The 17480-nt window shown below is 44.2% G+C and overlaps 2 protein-coding genes across 3 annotated transcripts; one reads left to right on the top strand and one right to left on the bottom strand.

Annotated features, from left to right (window-relative positions):
• The first annotated feature begins 4664 nt into the window (after positions 1 to 4664).
• Positions 4665 to 9780, top strand: LOC125540014 (putative wall-associated receptor kinase-like 11). 2 transcript variants are annotated; one of them, XM_048703581.2, is made up of 3 exons: positions 4665 to 6852; positions 7909 to 8016; positions 8408 to 9780. In XM_048703581.2, the coding sequence occupies exons 1-3, from the start codon at positions 5829 to 5831 to the stop codon at positions 9607 to 9609; spliced, it is 2334 nt and encodes a 777-aa protein (XP_048559538.2). In that variant the 5' UTR covers positions 4665 to 5828; the 3' UTR covers positions 9610 to 9780. The 2 variants fall into 2 exon arrangements, with proteins under 2 accessions (XP_048559538.2, XP_087401231.1); XM_087545105.1 differs by having other exon boundaries at positions 4687 to 5384.
• Positions 9781 to 9811: 31 nt separating this feature from the next.
• On the bottom strand, positions 9812 to 15551 carry LOC125540015 (putative sulfate transporter 3.3). Its single transcript, XM_048703582.2, has 13 exons — positions 15040 to 15551; positions 14730 to 14778; positions 14424 to 14631; positions 14128 to 14299; positions 13963 to 14028; positions 12032 to 12145; positions 11815 to 11931; positions 11511 to 11637; positions 11029 to 11315; positions 10754 to 10944; positions 10592 to 10671; positions 10268 to 10344; positions 9812 to 10172 (listed from the first exon to the last, which is right to left on the bottom strand). Exons 1-13 carry the CDS (start codon positions 15430 to 15432, stop codon positions 10023 to 10025), a joined length of 2031 nt encoding a protein of 676 aa, XP_048559539.2. The 5' UTR covers positions 15433 to 15551; the 3' UTR covers positions 9812 to 10022.
• Between the last annotated feature and the right edge of the window lie 1929 nt (positions 15552 to 17480).

Genomic DNA, 17480 nt, shown 5'->3' with positions numbered 1-17480 from the left:
AAAAATAAGCTCCATCCGTTTTTCCCGTTTGGACTCCGTTTGATATGGATATTCTGCGAAACCAAAAACATGCAACAGACAGGAACTGGCACTGGGCACTGGATCAATATGTTAGTCCCAAAAATAATATAAAAAGTTGCCAAAAAGTATATGAAAGTTGAATAATATTGGCATGGAACAATCAAAAATTATAGATACGACGGGGACGTATCAGCACCTAATCCGATGATTCAGGAGCCATTTTTCTCACTACCAGTTGCAACTCCACCCATGACAACTATGGGGGTAGACCCGGAACCTGTCCGTCAGGAGCCGACTGAACCCGTTGTTGAGCATGAAAGGGAGGTGCAACAACAAATTTTAGAAGAAGTGCCAGAAGTTGAGGCACAGAATGTGCCAGAAAACGAGGCCCTTAGAAGGTCTACAAGACCAAGAAAGTCAGCTATTTATACTGACTTTAAAGTTTATAACACAGAAATGGTTCATATGGAAAAAGATCCCACCTCATATGAAGAAGTCATGAGAAGCCCTCATTCATCGAAGTGGATGAAGGCAATGGAAGACGAGATGAAATCGATGAGTTCCAAAGATGTTTGGGACTTAGAGGAAATTCCTAAAGGAGCCAAAACAGTAGGTTGTAAATGGGTCTACAAAATTAAGTATAACTCTAAAGGAAATATAGAAAAGTATAAAGCACGACTCATGGCAAAAGGATTTACACAAAGAGAAGGGATAGATTACAATGAGACATTTTCTCCCGTCTCATGTAAGGATTCCTTCAGAATCATAATGGCATTAGTTGCACATTTTGATTTAGAGTTACATCAAATGGATGTTAAGACGACATTTCTGAATGGTGATTTAAAAGAAAAGGTCTACATGAAACACCCCAAGGGTTTTATCATGGAAGGCAAGGAAACTATGGGATGCCACCTAAAGAAATCCATTTATGGATTAAAGCAAGCCTCTTGACAATGGTATCTAAAGTTTAATCAAACGATTAAAAGTTTTGGATTTGAAGAAAATATTGAGGATAATTGCATTTATGCAAAGTTTAAAAATGGGAAATATATTTTCCTAACCTTGTATGTGGATGATATCCTGCTTGCTAGTAGTGATGTTAGTCTACTATAAGAAACAAAGAAATACTTATCCTCAAATTTTGACATAACAGATCTTGGTGAAGCATCATATGTTTTGGGCATAGAAATTCACCGAGATAGGAACAATGGAGTCTTCGCAGAAAGCATATTTAGAAAAGGTTCTTAAAAAGTATAACATGCATGCGAGTAAAGCCACACCTGCTCCTATAGTCAAGGGCGATAGTTTTGGGAAATTTCAATGTCCCAAGAACTTGTACGAGATCGATCAAGTGAAAGCAGTACCATATGCTTCGGTAGTTGGCAGCTTACAGTATGCACAAGTGTGCACTCGCCCTGACTTAGCTTTTATCACCAGGGTACTCGGTAGATATCAAGAGAATCCAGTCATGGAGCACTGGAAGATGGTAAAGAAAGCATTGTGTTATGCGCAAGGCACGAAGGACTACATGCTAATTTACAGGAGAAGTGATTCCCTAGAGATAAAAGGGTATTCAGACACAGATTTTGCGGGGGACAGAGATGATAGAAAATCCACGCCAGGATACGTCTTCACTCTCGCTGGGGGAGCTATTTCGTGGAAAAGCTCCAAACAGTCGATAGTTGCATCATCCACGATGTATGCAGAATTCATAGCATGCTTCGAAGCCACGGGGCAGGCGATATGGCTAAAGAAGTTTGTACCCGACTTGAAAGTGGTAGATTGTATTCACAAACCACTAATGATGTACTGCGACAACCAACCCGTGGTATTTTACGCTCACAACAACAAGTCGAGTAATGCTGCCAAAAACAATAGAGATAAGGTATTATGTTGTGAAAGATAAAATCCAGGATCAAACTATAAGTCTCGAGCATATAAGGACAAAGGATATGCTTGCGGATCCACTAACGAAAGGCTTACCACCCAATGTGTTCAAGGAACACTTAGCCGGCATGGGTTTAGGAGAAAGCCTTATGATTCCTGGATAGGCCCAAAAGGAACATAATTTGTTTATGAACAAAACGTATGTTGTAGCTGTATGATTCTATCGGCAAGTAAGCTGTGACAATGAGACATGCTCTATATACCAATATGTGATGAAACAAATAAACTAGAAAGTATAAGGTTAAAAGTAAAGTTGAGATCAAGGAGGAGAATGTTAGGTTGATCTCTTCCGTGTGGGCCCAACGGCCCACCGGGCCCTTAGATCTGCACCCTGATCGGGGGCGCCCAACCCTCATATGGTTTGTGGGCCCCTATGACCCGCGCTATATAAACAGAGGTGGGGGCTGCGGCACGAGTCACGAGGTTAATCGCTGCCACAATCCCCCACCGATATTACCTACCGATCTAGGGTTAGCACGGTGCTCATGGGAAGCTCCACCACCGCTGCCACACTCTCTGCCATCACCGGCCGCTACATCATCTGGCTGTTGGTTCGAGCCCGCAAGGCCAGGCAGAAGGTAGGTCTACCGGAGTCTCTAGCCTAACCCGATCCAGTGGATCTAACAACAGGAAGGAAGAGTAGGCTATAGAAGATCTGCGCCGCCACTGCTGGCAGGTGGGCAGGTGGGGAGGGGGGGCAAGGATGGAAGCCTGACGGTGTTAATTTAATTCTAGCCCTCCCGAGTCGCCCACGAGACAATGATGCCAGGGGGCCAGGAGCCACGATGAGACTTTGTCAATCCGCCCACGGGAGGTTGGAGTCATGGACTATCAAAATTGATGAAATCACCATACAAGTTATGTTTGGCTTTTGATATGTAATAGTTTTGATCGTACATAAGAAACATTAAATCGGAAACTCCATAATGGTGGGATAAAAGGAAAGGATTCAAAACTTTATTTTGGTGGAGCTTAATATGAACAATATGGATTTAGTGTTGCATATATAAGATCAGCCTCATTAGTTCGGAGTGGCTTGAAATTTCCAGTCTCCTAAATTACACTTATTTTTGCAATGTTCATATATTTTTTAATTTTTAGTGTGTTTTTGGGTTCATATGTTACATAACCTGTAGAATATGATGTTCGACATTGATCCAAGAGATTACAAACATACAATTCACAAAGAAAATAAGAGCTTGCAAATAATAATAGTACACTTACAGGAGGGGCTATAAAATTTCATTTAGTTTTTTTAATCATTTATGGCATTAGTTATGTTCTCACTACTCAGTTTTGCCACTAAAAATTTCAACTGCTCAAAACATCCATCGGTCCGTTAGGCGTTTGCTCAAAAATGGCACTAGACACCATCACTGTCAGCTCAAAGTTTGTTTATCATGTTACAATGATCAAAATACCCATGGACCAACATGTCAGCACTCCTTTTATCTCACTACGATAATGTGTGGGTCCCACTTGATCCCAACAACGGTTCTTATTTTCCTGTAGAATTATTCGCTTGCTTACTCCTGACAAGTGTGGCTCACAATTATCATTATGAGATAGAGAAACTGACATGTGGGTCCAGGGGTATTTTGGTCATATAACATGGTCAACATGTTTGACCTGGCAATAACAATGTCTAATGGTATTTTTGAGGAAACATCTAATGGAACAATGGCGTTTTTAAGGTTTCTAATGGCATTTTTGAGCAAGCATCTCACGGAACGATGACATTTTTAGTAGTTGTGACTTCTGATGGCCAAACTGAGCAGTGGAACACAACTAGTGGTATAAATTATAAAAACCCTTTCACTTATGACCTGATGTGGAAGAAAGCAGATGGGTCGTTGAAATCGGCAGGGGCCGGGTTGAAATTAGGGAGCAGGTTTACAGAAAGTATAATCAAGGGGGGCGATCTTTGTGTAGGCTAATTCCATAAGTCTAGCATTTTTGGTTGAGATTTACGGGAAGTTCTGGAAAGTTAAGATGACCAGATCTTACAAGCTCGTAGAATAATAATCTTTAACCTGAATATGAACACAAAGAATTGCAGTTTCAGCAGTTCAGCCGAAGCGTGTTTATGTCTCGCTTATAGCGACAAACGGTTGCCTCACCCGCGAGCAGGCTACAGGCCACTGGTGGGTTGGCCTAGTAAGGACGTGGGTCGCCACACTAACATCACTTAACTATGTTTTACCTTTTTTTTCTTCTCTTTTTTACTTTTATTTATATTTTAAATGCATATATTTGAAAATATTAATTTACTTAGATATTCAAAAAATCACGAATTTAAAATATGTTAAGATAGTATAAAAAAGTTTTAGCGGAGTTTAAAAAATGTTGATAACTTTCAAGAAAACTGTTCGTGACAATGAAAAAATGTTCCTGTGCTTCAAAAACAATGTATGTGAATGTTTTGAAAAAATGTCTACACAATGTAAAAAATTATTTCGTATCAATACAAAAATGTAGATGATATTTTAAAAATATACTCCTGCATTTAGAAAAATGTCAGTGGCATTTAAAAAGATGTTTGTACAATGGAAACAAGTATTCACGTAGATTAAAGAAGGTTTATTTCCATTAAAAATGTATGTGATATGTTAAGAAATATTCATGTGTTTAAAAATATTTATAAAATTTTAAAAATGTTTGTGTAGTTTAAAAAGGATGTTTGTTGCTATTAAAAACTGCATAACGTGTACTTGAAAATTTGTTCATGTATTTAAGAAAAATATACATCATTTATTTTAAAAATATCCAACTTGTATTAAAAAAATGTTTCATGTGTGCGCTAAGAATGTAAATTATGTACTGCAAAAAGATAGACATGTATTAAAAGAACTAATAAAACCAACAAAGAAATTAGAAAAACAAAGAAAAGCCATAAAACCTAATTACAATGAAGAAAGAAAGAAAAACCAAAGAGAACCAATGAAGAAAACTAAAGTAAGAAGGGAAAAGAGGAAAAACAAAACAAAAGAAAATGAAGAAAACTGAATCAGTACGAACCTAGAGCCACATGAGCGGCAGCTAGCGAACTGCTAGCCGGTAATCGGTACTGGCGAGACGTGGGCTTTTAAGCAGGTTGGTCAGTCCATACAGCGCCTAGTCAGTCGCGGGAGAGCACCGGAGACTGAGGGAGAAAGAAAATGCAGCTCCGGTCGTCTGATTGGGGCCTGGTCGGCGGCATAGCGCCTGGCTGCCGGCGGCAGGCCAGCGCGGCGAGCGTTGCGGGTACGCACGCATCCGGTGGCGCAGCTGCACATCGATCCCTTTCGTGAGGCCATTCGAGTTTTAGGCGAGGATCTTGGCTGGGCAGGCGAGTTGTTTGATGAAATGCTCAGGTGAGCCCCCGCACCGCAGAGAGGAGGTCGATGGCGCCTAGGCGGGTGCTGAGAAGCATTGAGGTAATTTCCTTTTCTCGAGGTTTTCGAATTGCCACTGGCTGGTTGCGTGGAGACCTGTGGCCGAGATCACTATAGGCATAGTGCATAGGATCAGCATAGGACATGGGGTATCTATCTCCATGCCCTGGATGGCACGGTGCGACGACCAAGTGACCGGCATAGCGATCGATGCTCCCATCACTATTCGCATAGACAAATTGGACACGAGCTTCCATGTAAACCCGAAAATTGTCACATCACTGATTATGTTATGCCACACTCGTTTCCCCTTCCCTTCTTGCTACGGTAGAGTTTTCCTTGTAGCACTAAATAGACATGTTTGAGCTGAGTCAACTTAGAAAGATGAAAGGTATTCTACACAACTTATAGAGGAGATCAATTACTAGTACGAGTATCACCATTGCCTAGCTAGTTCCCAAGCCAAGCCAACCTAACAGCAACACCATGTCTGCTCATGCAACTTCCGGTAAGCCTGTATCTCGCAGGCCACAAGCAAAGCTCGTCATGCCAGCGCTGATGGCCCTTGAGCTCATCGTGGCAACAGTCGCCGCTGTCCCACTAGCTTTGCCTGGCTGCCCGGAGGCCTGCGGCAGGGTCACCGTCCCCTACCCTTTCGGCTTCCGGCAAGGCTGCTTCCACGCGGGCTTCAACCTCACCTGCGACCACACACGCCACCCTCCGAAGCTGCTCCTGGGCGATGGCGTGGAGGTGGACGCCATCTCCCTGGCGGATGGCACGGTGCGTGTCCAGAGCAAGACCGTGCGCGCTGCATGGTCCGACCCTATCAGAAACGGCACACGGACGCCATCTCTCGTAAACTCCAATGGCTCGTGGGTCGGTGGCCTTACGGGTACCAGTGGGCAGCAGCTCGCCGTGTCGTCGGAGCACAACGTATTCGTGGTCATCGGATGCAACTTCATCGGCTACCTTGTTGCCCCAGACCCTTTTCGCAGCGCTCCGGAGCACATCAGTGCCTGTGCCGCGCTGTGCGATAGGTCTCCGGGCACCGAACCTGAGGAGTACACCTCGTGTTCGGGCGTTGGCTGCTGCCGGACGATGTTCAAGGGTGATTTGGACAATACAGAGGCCGTGTACCAGGTGATGTTCAAGCATTTGGTGCACGATACGGAGGTCGTGTACCCAGCATGGGACACACCGTCGGAGTCGGTGGCCGCGTTCATAGTCGATCGCGAGTGGTTCAACGGGAATGCGGGGATGATGCTTAATAACACCTTCGGTTCTTATGACCACCATTGGGGAAGTCTAAGCGCCGTAGCCGTACGCACCGTATTAATTTGGTGGCTGGAACAAGACCGAGACCGTGATATAGTGTTCTACGATCCTAATGTCTCTCACTGGAGATGCCTAAGTTTGAACAGCGTCGTTACCTACGTTAATGGATTTGCAATAAGGTGCAGTTGCTTGGACGGATACGAAGGCAATCCTTACATGCGTCAGGGATGCCAAGGTACCGCTACACACTCACCTCCCCCTATTTTCCATCCAGTGGCTGACACTTCTTACTGTATCTAATATCTATATTTGTGTGGGAGAGTATAAATTAAAACTCATGAGTTTGGGCTCTGATGGTAAGCAAATCTCATGATAATTAATAATAACCTCTAAAAGGAAATTCAATCCTAGAATCTCTTCCGAGAGAAAAGGGAGCTTCTATTTTTGTGGGGGTTAAGTTAGAACATGTGAATTAATAGATAAGAATAATGTATGAAGTAAAATTAATTTCATCCATTAAGTTCCCTTGTAACACAAGAAGATCACATTAACCAGTTCAGTCACCATGTAGTAAATGTGGTCTGTTATGTCAAACTCAAAAGATGAGGCAATTCAACCACTTTAGCAAAGATTATTGTGTGTTCTAGTAAGAGCTAAGACTGTCTTACCTATGAAATTTCATCTTCCCAATATAACATGCCATCCTGCTAAAGAAATTCTGCCCTGCAACTTTAGTCACTACCAGTGGCGGAGCTTCATGGGGGCCAACCTGGGCCATGGCCCCCCTAGCTCACAAGAAACCATGCATATGTTTCTTGGTATTAGGCCTATTTTCCATAAAAAATAAGCTGAAATTTGTTATGTTTGCCTCCCCTTCAGCCCATGCCCCCCCATGATTTGGGCTCAAGCTCCGCCACTGGTCACTACGGTTTATTGGTAGTCGTTTCAAGGTTCCTTGCTTGGAATCTTGGAAAGGAATTTGAATTAAACTCGAGGAGGGGGCGCAGCCAACCTGTAAGAACCTATGTACACTATGTTAGCCAAAAAAAAAAACTAGACTCAACTACTATCCTTTACTCTGATACTAGACTCGAGGATACAAGGGCAACCCCTAACATCACTGATGGGTGCCAAGGTATGTTACTTGTAGATTCTGCTGGGTTCTACTTTACATAGTTGCGGACTTGCGGTAGTTATAACGTTACGAGAGAACATGCACGTGTGCTATCTTAGTTTTTTCTATTCAATTTATAAACCCCCTTGCTTTCCAACAGTGTTTTTTTTCCTTCAGATATCGACGAGTGCCTACAGCCAGGTGTTTATCCCTGCCATGGGACCTGCATCAATATGCCAGGGACATACCGATGCTCAGCAAAGAAAAGAATCATCAACTTACCAGGTACAGAAAACACACTCAATAAGGCTTTTGTTGGTGACAATTACAAAGAGAAAAGTCCATGTTTTGTTCGTCAACTATTGTGAGTTTAGTTTTTTGCCCCTGAACTAATATACAGGTAAGTTTTACTAGAAATTTTTTACAGTTAGTTATTTCTAATGCTAACTCAAAGCATCAGTAGGATTGTTGATCAGTCAGACATGGATAACAAAAAGAAACAAAAGAATGACTATAAAGTACTTCCAATATGAATGGTCTAGTAGATATTATATACCAAGAAAACCTTTTTTATGGTATAGTTGAGTAGTCTGAAACAGATTCAATGCAGCAGCTTGATTTCTTGAAGTGAACAAAACATATACTGTTCTATCATTCTTACGTTTGCTTTCTGCAGGTCTAATTACCATAATAGCAATTGCTGCTGGTTTTAGCCTACTGTTTTCAGTCCTAGGTGTTGCCCAAGTCACAAAAAAACTCAAGAAACAAAGAGCCAAGAAGTTCAGACAGAAGTTCTTTAAGAAAAACCATGGATTGCTTCTGCAACAGTTAATCTCTTCGAACAAAGATATAGCCGAAAAGATGAAAATTTTCAGCTTAGAAGAGCTAGAGCAAGCAACCAACAAGTTTGACCATAATCGGATCCTTGGCGGCGGTGGGCATGGCACAGTCTATAAGGGCATCTTATCTGATCAACGTGTTGTGGCCATCAAGAAGGCCAAAATTGTAGTTCAAAGGGAAATCGACCAGTTCATAAATGAGGTTGTCATACTTTCACAGACAAACCATAGGCATGTGGTGAAGCTCTTTGGCTGCTGCCTCGAGACAGAAGTTCCTCTACTAGTCTATGAGTTCATATCGAATGGAACTCTATCGTATCATCTCCATGTCCAAAGTGAGAACCCTTTGTCATGGAAAGATAGATTGAAAATTGCATTGGAAACTGCAAGGGCTATTGCATATCTGCACTCTGCTGCTTCCATATCTGTATACCATAGGGACATCAAATGCGCAAATATATTGCTTACTGATACTTTAACAGCAAAAGTATCAGATTTTGGAGCTTCAAGGTCAATTGCAATAGATGAGACAGGAATACTTACAGCCGTCCAAGGAACTTATGGTCACCTTGATCCTGAATACTACTATACCAGTCGACTCACGGAGAAGAGCGATGTTTACAGCTTTGGTGTTATCCTAGCAGAGCTACTGACGAGGGTGACACCAGTTTTTTCTTCTCATTCGTCAGAAAGCACAAGCCTTGCATCTCATTTTGTGTCACTTATAAGGGATAATCGATTCTTAGATATTCTAGATACACAAATTGTTGAGGAGGGAGGGGCTGAAGATGCTGAGGTGATTGCAAGACTCACAGAAGCATGCTTAAGTTTAAAAGGTGAAGAAAGGCCTACAATGAGACAAGTGGAGACAACACTTGAAGATGTGCAGAACTTAAAGGTCAATCTCAGTTCTCAGATCACAAGAGTGAACCAGAGTGCTATAAATGCTCAGTCATACAAGGGAAGCAAAGGCAGCGAAGGAACTAGGCTGTACAGCTTGGAAAAAGAGTTCATCCATTCATCTGAAATTCCAAGATGATTTTGCTTACATGGTGTAGTGTTGCTGTTACTATTATTAGTTTGGTGTCATACTGTATATCAAGTGTCAATTGGGAACTCTGAATTATAGCTATGTATGTATGATCTATGCTAATGGGTCATGTAGAACCATGTGAAAGTAAATAAAGGTAATTCGGTTACAGTTTCTACAGTTAAACATGTACTAGTTCTTGACACCGAAGTTCAAAAGTTTGCGAGAACTCATGTTGATGGGAAACCATGAATGTACATATTTCAAGCACCTAATTTCCATCACATAGACTTGAAGGGCACTGAAGATAGCTACAAACAAACTTGTGAAATGCTTTGTTGCAGGCACTTTCACTGATGAGAAGGCAATGCAAATTTAACATTGCAATCAGATGATCAAAATGGCAATTCAGCAAAACCACTCTAAGGTGTTGCCATCTTGGCAAATCCAGAAAGTGAAGCGATTGCTTCCCCTGTGGTCAAATACAGGCTGTCCGGCCTGAAATGATTGTGTGCATCATTCGCTCGTTGTATTTTCTCCATGACCTCTCCAGTTGGATTCACAAGTACAAGCTGCGAAGGGAGAGAAAAAGGTAAATTTGTCACATAACTTGACTGATAGCTTGTGAACAAGAGATATTAACTTTTCATATATATGATGAGTATACCTCTAGGCCATGTTTCTCTGTTGATTTCTTTAGGTCAATGAGGAATGCTATGCCACTTGTGTCAATTGTAGGGACAGCTGAAAAAGGGAAAATATGTATGATGCGTCAGTGAAAACACTACATTTCTGATAAACATCATCAACTAATTTGAATATATCATTTTTAAGGCCTGATCTAACACTTAGTTGCAACCATGCTTTCAGCTACTTGTAGAAAGCTAACACTGAGGTGCATCCATATGGTTTATTGAACTTGAGTTAAATAATACGAATAAGAATGCTAAAATGTGAAGCGAACAAAACAAAAATCTCGGGGGTCACTAACCTGATAGATCCAAGATTACAACACGGAGTTCATTTTGTTTATTCCCTGAAGAACTTTCATCCTCTATCCATCTTTTAGTCCTACAAATGGAAGTATTGCATTGTAACTTATTCCGCAGTTTGACTTCAACATTTCTGTCCAGTAATAGGAGTTTCTTTTTACCTTTCATTCAGATAGTTGGTGTTTGCAAAGTTTATGGGGGCCTCAACTGTCAATATCAAAAACCCAGGAACTCTTTGGGCCTCCTTATACTGATGGAGGTTCCGGTAAATATCTGTTCCCTTGATATTGCCCTGAATCATCATCCTTGGCCTCGTGATTTGCATCAATACCCTAAATATCGATATACCAACCTGCATATTTGATAAATTTCAGTAACTACCAAGCAATTAAAGTAGCAACTTCCTCTATAGAAAAATAAGCAATATGTTGGTTACCGCAATCGCGAGGCCTTCTTGGACCGAGATGAAGATGACACCAGCAAATGCGCACAGACACACGAGGAAATCCATCTTGTCCATCTTCCAGATGTTGTACGCAGCAGGGAGATCGATCAGGCCAATGACGGCAGCGATGATGATTGCTCCAAGGACAACATTAGGCGTGTATACGAACAATGGCATGAGGAACAGCAGCGTGACCATGACCGTCAGCGCCATGACCACATTGGACATGGCGGTCTTGCAGCCGGCATTGTGGTTCACAGCAGAGCGAGAGAATGCTCCTGTTAGAAATAATAGAGAGCCATCAAGCTTTGGACCTCTAGTTGTGTGCATCGTATGATGCAGAGCCCGGGAGGCTTGTCCTTCTATTATTATCTAAAAAATAACCTTCCTACGCAGGTATTGATCCTTCAGTTTCTCTACAAGGAATGCAAGAGGATATTGGAGGTTATTTCAAGTCCAGAAATGTAGGCTACCTGTTGTCACATAGCACGATGTACATGAGCCCACAATGTTCATCAACCCGATGGCCATCATCTCTTTGTTTCCGTCCACCTGGTAGTCCTTGAGTGAAGCAAACGTCCTACCAACCGCTACTCCTTCCTGTCAGAGCAAAATTCAGGGCACTTCAGAGTTTCAGTGGCACTGGCTATGAAAAATACATTGCAGCTACTTAATTCCAATTTGATGCGCTTTTTTAGTTTTCCAATTTGAAGTGTGTTAGAGTTTTTTTTTCCGGTGAATCTTTTTAGTGCAGTGTGAGGGTCATATGTAGCATACCGTAAGGGAGATGATTCCGGTGACGAGGCCAGTCTTCATGGTGAGTCCAAGATATGTCGGGTCGAAGAGCAGTTTGTCCCATGAGGGGCGATTCAGGCCACATTTGAGCGAACCAATCTGCGGCAAAAAAGATTCATATATTTGTTGTTTGCCATCATGTTGCATGACACAGTTGTAAAAAATATGAACAATTGTTCAGTCTTTGTTGATCTCTTACGATGCTGATGCCGTGGTTCTGCGCTTTGAACAGGAAGACGAGCAGGGTGGACACGATGACGGACGCCAAGGGAGCGCACGCTGAGATCCAGAAGAACCTTGGCCATCTGATGCTCTGCATCCACACCCGCACGCAGAATATCAGACGAGTAAGTACGAGTGCAGGAGTCAGAATCAGTAATTGCAGGATAAGAAACAGATCTGATTTTAGGTTGTAACAAAAAAAAGGAAAATTCTCTACCAGTTTCAGCATAGACAAGCCCATAGCAAAAGCAGTCAAGAATGAAGTGAGATAGGCAGGCTTGCTATCAGCACCGGCTATCAAAGTAGGTAAGTACAGGATGCCTCAAGAACTTTACTACTACTCAGAATGAACCGGGCTGGACAAGGTTGCCAGCAGCACTGCAGGAGTTAGCTAAGCTAGGCTCGACGGTTGCAAGAGTGAGTTGGTTTAATTTTAGGTTCTGGAAATGGAAGGCCGGCCGGCTGTCAGTTTCCGAGCAAAAGCAGAGTGAAACAGGGCTGTTGTCAGCACTGGCTACTGAAGTGCTCAAGACCTTTTATTATTCTCGACGAATCTTCGTTTGGAAAGAGGTCAGTACTGAAAGAAGATGTAGCTGCAGAAGTAGAGAGCAAAGTTCAGACTTTGCAGGTTGCGCATGTGAGTTTCTTCTTCTTTTTTCTGTTGTTTGCCGAGGAACCGAAATGAGTATGGCCTTGAGAGGCGCAACACTACTCCTCTAGACTAGAGCTAGCATATATATATATAGATCAAGCAGTAGCAGTTGCACTATTGTGGGCTTGGGGAGCTTGATTTCTCAAGCCAGCACCCATGGGTTCAGTCATACAGCAAGAATGCAGACTTGATTTAGAAATGAAAAGTTGTCTGTCAGTTTCAGAGTACATCAACTGACCAACCCATAGCAAAAGCAGTTGAGAATGAACCGAGTTGGACAGGGTTGCCACCAGCACTGGCTATTAAAAGTGTGGCTCAAGGGCTTTGCTATTCCCAACCAGTATTTCATTTGGAAAGAGGTCAGTGCTGAAAAAAATGTAACTGCAGAAGTACAGAGCAAAGTTGAGACTTTGTAGGTTGCAGAAGTATATATAGCTTCAGTGATTCAGCTGTGCAGCTGAGATTAGAATGCTGCAGGTTCAGTGAAGTGAAGGTCGCAGTAGCTGGGACTGGGAGTGGAAACAATGGTCCAACGTTGCAGCAGTGAACGTCCCTCGTCACTGCGGATGACCACTTGGCCGGTGTTGTCCACCTCGTCGCGAATCGAACGTGACAAGTCACCGCCCGCCCGCCTTTTCTCCCGCGGTCTCTTTTCTGAACACGACGTCGACCCGTACTACTAACCTTTTCCCCCTGTCAACTATCAAAAATCTTATATATATTGCGGGTAAAGTAAAACACTGCCGGAGGCGTGCATCCATCCGTTCACCGGGTGCTACTCCGTATTGTACACATCTACGTGCCTATCGTCCTCCCGTGGACGGAGTGAGATATGCATCTCGCATCATCAACGACCACGACTACGACCACATGCGTACATATGTGGCCTGGCACGTACCCGGCGTTCCTAGAATTTTCTAGCCCAGCCGACCGACGGCACGTACGTACAGGCACAGCTAGCTGCACGTACGACGTATACTGGTACACGGACAACGCAATAATGATATGAATAAATATAAAGTAAAGAGAAGATAAAGTTGTCTTGAAGCAGAGCGGAACACAGCAGCAGCAGCAGCAGCATTTGGGCGTTTTGGCGCGTAGGGCAGCAGGCCGATCGGCGCCGGTCAACTGTGCACGACGAACGTACGTACGTAACGTAACAGAGGAGACAAAGCGTGTTGGAGCAGAGCAGAAACAGCATTTGGTGCCTTTCGGCGCTGGTCAACGGTGCACCACAGTGGCGGGATAGTACGTACCACGTGCCTGGCCGCGAGCAGGAGCGCCAGGAAGCAGGCGCCCATCAGTATCGTCTGCCACGACCACTGCACGTATGCACAAAAGAAAACATTAGCTATCTAGCTAGGCATGCACCGTGCACGTACGTGTGCATATGCATGTGTACGGTTGAGAGATGGCCGGACCTCGTTGGTGTGCTGGAAGACGGAGGCCATGACGGGGACGATGCCCATCTGGGTGGTGAAGTGCACGATGCCCAGCAGCGCCTTGAGCTGCTGCAGCGACACGATGATGGCCGCGCCCGCCATGAACCCCACCAGCGTCGCCTTGGACAGGAAGTCGATGATGAACCCCAGCCTACACAAGCACATCCATTGTTATCGTGTATCGTGTCAGTCCCGGTGCATGCACACACACACATGAGACTATGAGAGAGACGTGGCCGGCAGCTGACCGACAGGCCACGTACGTACGCACGTACCTGAGGATGCCGAGCGAGGCCTGCACGAGGCCGGCGAAGAAGGTGGACGTGAAGGCCAGCTGCAGGAACAGCATGGGCTCCGCCGACGGGCTCACCGCCTGCCGCAGCATCGACCCCATGATCAGCGACGCGATCGACACCGGCCCCACCGCCAGGTCCCGCGAACTCCCCAGCACCGCGTACACCAGCGGCGGCACGAAGCTCGAATCTGCGCACACACACGTACATACGTACAGTTAATCATTTGCACGTACGCGTACACGCTAGGTATAAATAGAAAAGCATGTATGTGTATACGAGACGTACATAGGCCTATGATCGGCGGCAGGTTCGCAAGCTTCGCGTAGCTGATACCCTGCCAAGAACACAAACAGGAGAGCACCATCAGCGCGGTTGGTCACGGGTTGTTGGTACGCGCGCGGAGATTGATTGACCATGCACCGTCGCACAGGCTAGCTTCCAAATACTGCAGCCTAAATATCTCATTTGGATGCATTATACGTGCGACCGGAAACGCAAACCTCATTCGTAAAGACTATTTAGACCGAAACTGCAGCAACTAATCTTTTGAGCGGGAGTGATTAATCAGTGAGCGGAGATCGAGCGCAAGACATGCCTGGGGGATGGCGAGGCTGGCAATGGTGAGGCCGGCGACGAGGTCGGACTTGAAGAGGGAGAGCGAGTAGCCGGGCAACCACTCCAGCACCGGGAACAGGTACCTCGCCGCCAGCACCCACTGCGCCCGCAGCGGCTGCCCCTTGAAGCTCCCGAACGGGTCGTCCGGGAAGAAGGTCTCCTTCACCTTGCCCTTCATCTTGCTCGCCGTGCTCTGCGCCGGCTGCGCCGCCACCTTGTGCACCACCCCCGCCATCTCCATCTCCGGCGGCCCCGGCGGCGGCGCACCCACTACCACGGCCTCCTTGGGCGCCCTGACCACCACGGCCTCCTTGGGCGCCCGGCTCTCGCCGCCATTGCTGTGGCCACCATAGGCGCCGCTCATGCCCACCATGCGGAATTATTGCTCTGGCTGTGCCGAGAGAGCTCGGCCTTGGTTGTTGCTAGCTACAGGCTGAAGTGATCAGGCCACTGCACGGCGCAGCGCGTGTGTCCGTATATGTACGCGATGAGATGGGCCTGGGCTGGCATCCCGCCGAGGCAGATATGGGAAGAGGCTGGTCGCTACCTACAAAAGAAGAAAAGTGGTACGCAACTTGAGAAAGGGAGAGAAGAATCAAAGGTGACACGCACAACACAAGACAACACAACACAAGGGGGTAGGGTAGGGTGGGGGTGTGGGGTGGGGGCGTTCAATAATTTGGCAAAAAGCACAGATAAATTCGTAGTTTTCCCCGCGGATGCGATCCTTGGATTTGATGCCGCCAATCCTTGCGATGGAGAAACATTCACCGCTTTTGCTTTGAGGACATCGCAATTGAATGATCTCATGTATATGCTTGTAGGGACTCATGTGTGTTATGTTCTTGAAAATTACACATGCTTCACACCTGCCGCTATATATATTTTACCTATCTCCCTTAGTTATTTCCGGTGTCATCTATTATTATAGACTTGAGTCGCGATACCAAAAGACAATAAATGGACCGTGTCAATAAAAAAACAGACACACTTTGATCCGACACACAATTAGCGGGAAAGGAGGATAGTCAAATGGTCTATAAAGCGGACCCGAAGGTGTTTCGGCATGACGCTACGCTAATCTACGGATTTGGAATGTCTAGAAATGTTATCCTTTTGTTGATTGGCGATGGGTCTTTTAGTGTAACAAGACCTTAAAATGAGGGATCTTGTGGTTTCAGTGTGTTACATGTAGCTCAATTGTCGTTGTCGTATCAACTTTGTTGGGCTTGTTCACACAGAACAGGTTAGAGCGCCCTTATTGCTTTGACAAAATTAAAACTCGACAATTGAGCTCACTGAATTGAATATCAGATCTTTTACTCAAATTAGTATCCTTCTCATGCGCACATACGAGGCCAGTCTCTACAAGAAACTTCAAAAGGATATCAACTGACAAGAACAATTGACACCCTTGGTGGTGCTATGGAGGTTTAGCGTAAAAGTTGTCCACCAACAATATAGTTTGACTTTTGATGTCATATTCAACGACACAAGCACATTTATTGTGCTCCTTAATGGAAGAGTATCCATTTGTTTAGGAAACATGTATTTGAAACATGATACTCTCTTAGTGTCATTGTGTTCCTTAATGGAACAATATCCATTGTTTAGAAACTGAAACATCCATTCTAGAACATTAAATCAGTCTTAGACACGATTCCCATCATATTTCTGATCACAGCCATTCAAAGTCAGTCTCGGACATAGATCAGACATCGGTCGTCGTATGCAGATTACTTCCTTGTAGGATATTGCTCAGATATATCTAACGCTTTGAGTATCTCTAGTGCTTTAGTGAAGGGATGATCATCCCTAGTGCTTAGAGAAGAGATGAAAAAAAGACAATAGAAAGGATCTACTTTGTTTTATGTAAGATACGATATGCTCTTTAGTGCTTAGAGATATGCTCTTCATCACTTGTTTGAAGTATATATCATACATATCTAGAGGAACTAGCAATGTGTCCGCGTGTTGCAACGGATCCAAAATAGAATAATGCATGTTCACAAACTTCAAAGAAAAATATTATAGCTTTGGCACTCAAAATATATTAGGTGGTTGTTTCGATAAGGTGAGGGAGGGATGTGGTTGGTTTCTAGATACTACAGGGTTTTCTGCAAATTGGAACAGAGAAGAGGGGTCTTATTGCAAAAACATCATAACTTACCTCAGAGTCGTTAGATACATATCTAATGATCAGAAGTGACAGATGACAGACACACCGTCATCACCGAGTCTTTTATAAGAGTAGAGATAAGAATATTAGTTTCTAGAAATAACACCAATAGATATCATGTTTCAATGCATATTTTGGTTGTCATGTCTAGACGACGTGCGGGAGCAATGCCTAGCAGAAAGGTTGCCCCTTGTCAACCAGTGTACAGTACTCCCCAACGGCCTAACCTACGGTTTGTACGT

This window comes from Triticum urartu, chromosome 2A (assembly GCF_056163025.1).
Source record: "Triticum urartu cultivar PI428250 chromosome 2A, HENAU_Tu73, whole genome shotgun sequence".
In the NCBI taxonomy this organism is placed as follows: domain Eukaryota; kingdom Viridiplantae; phylum Streptophyta; class Magnoliopsida; order Poales; family Poaceae; genus Triticum; species Triticum urartu.
The sequence above is the reverse complement of the archived record's forward strand: the minus strand, read 5'-3'. Positions and strand labels throughout refer to the sequence as shown.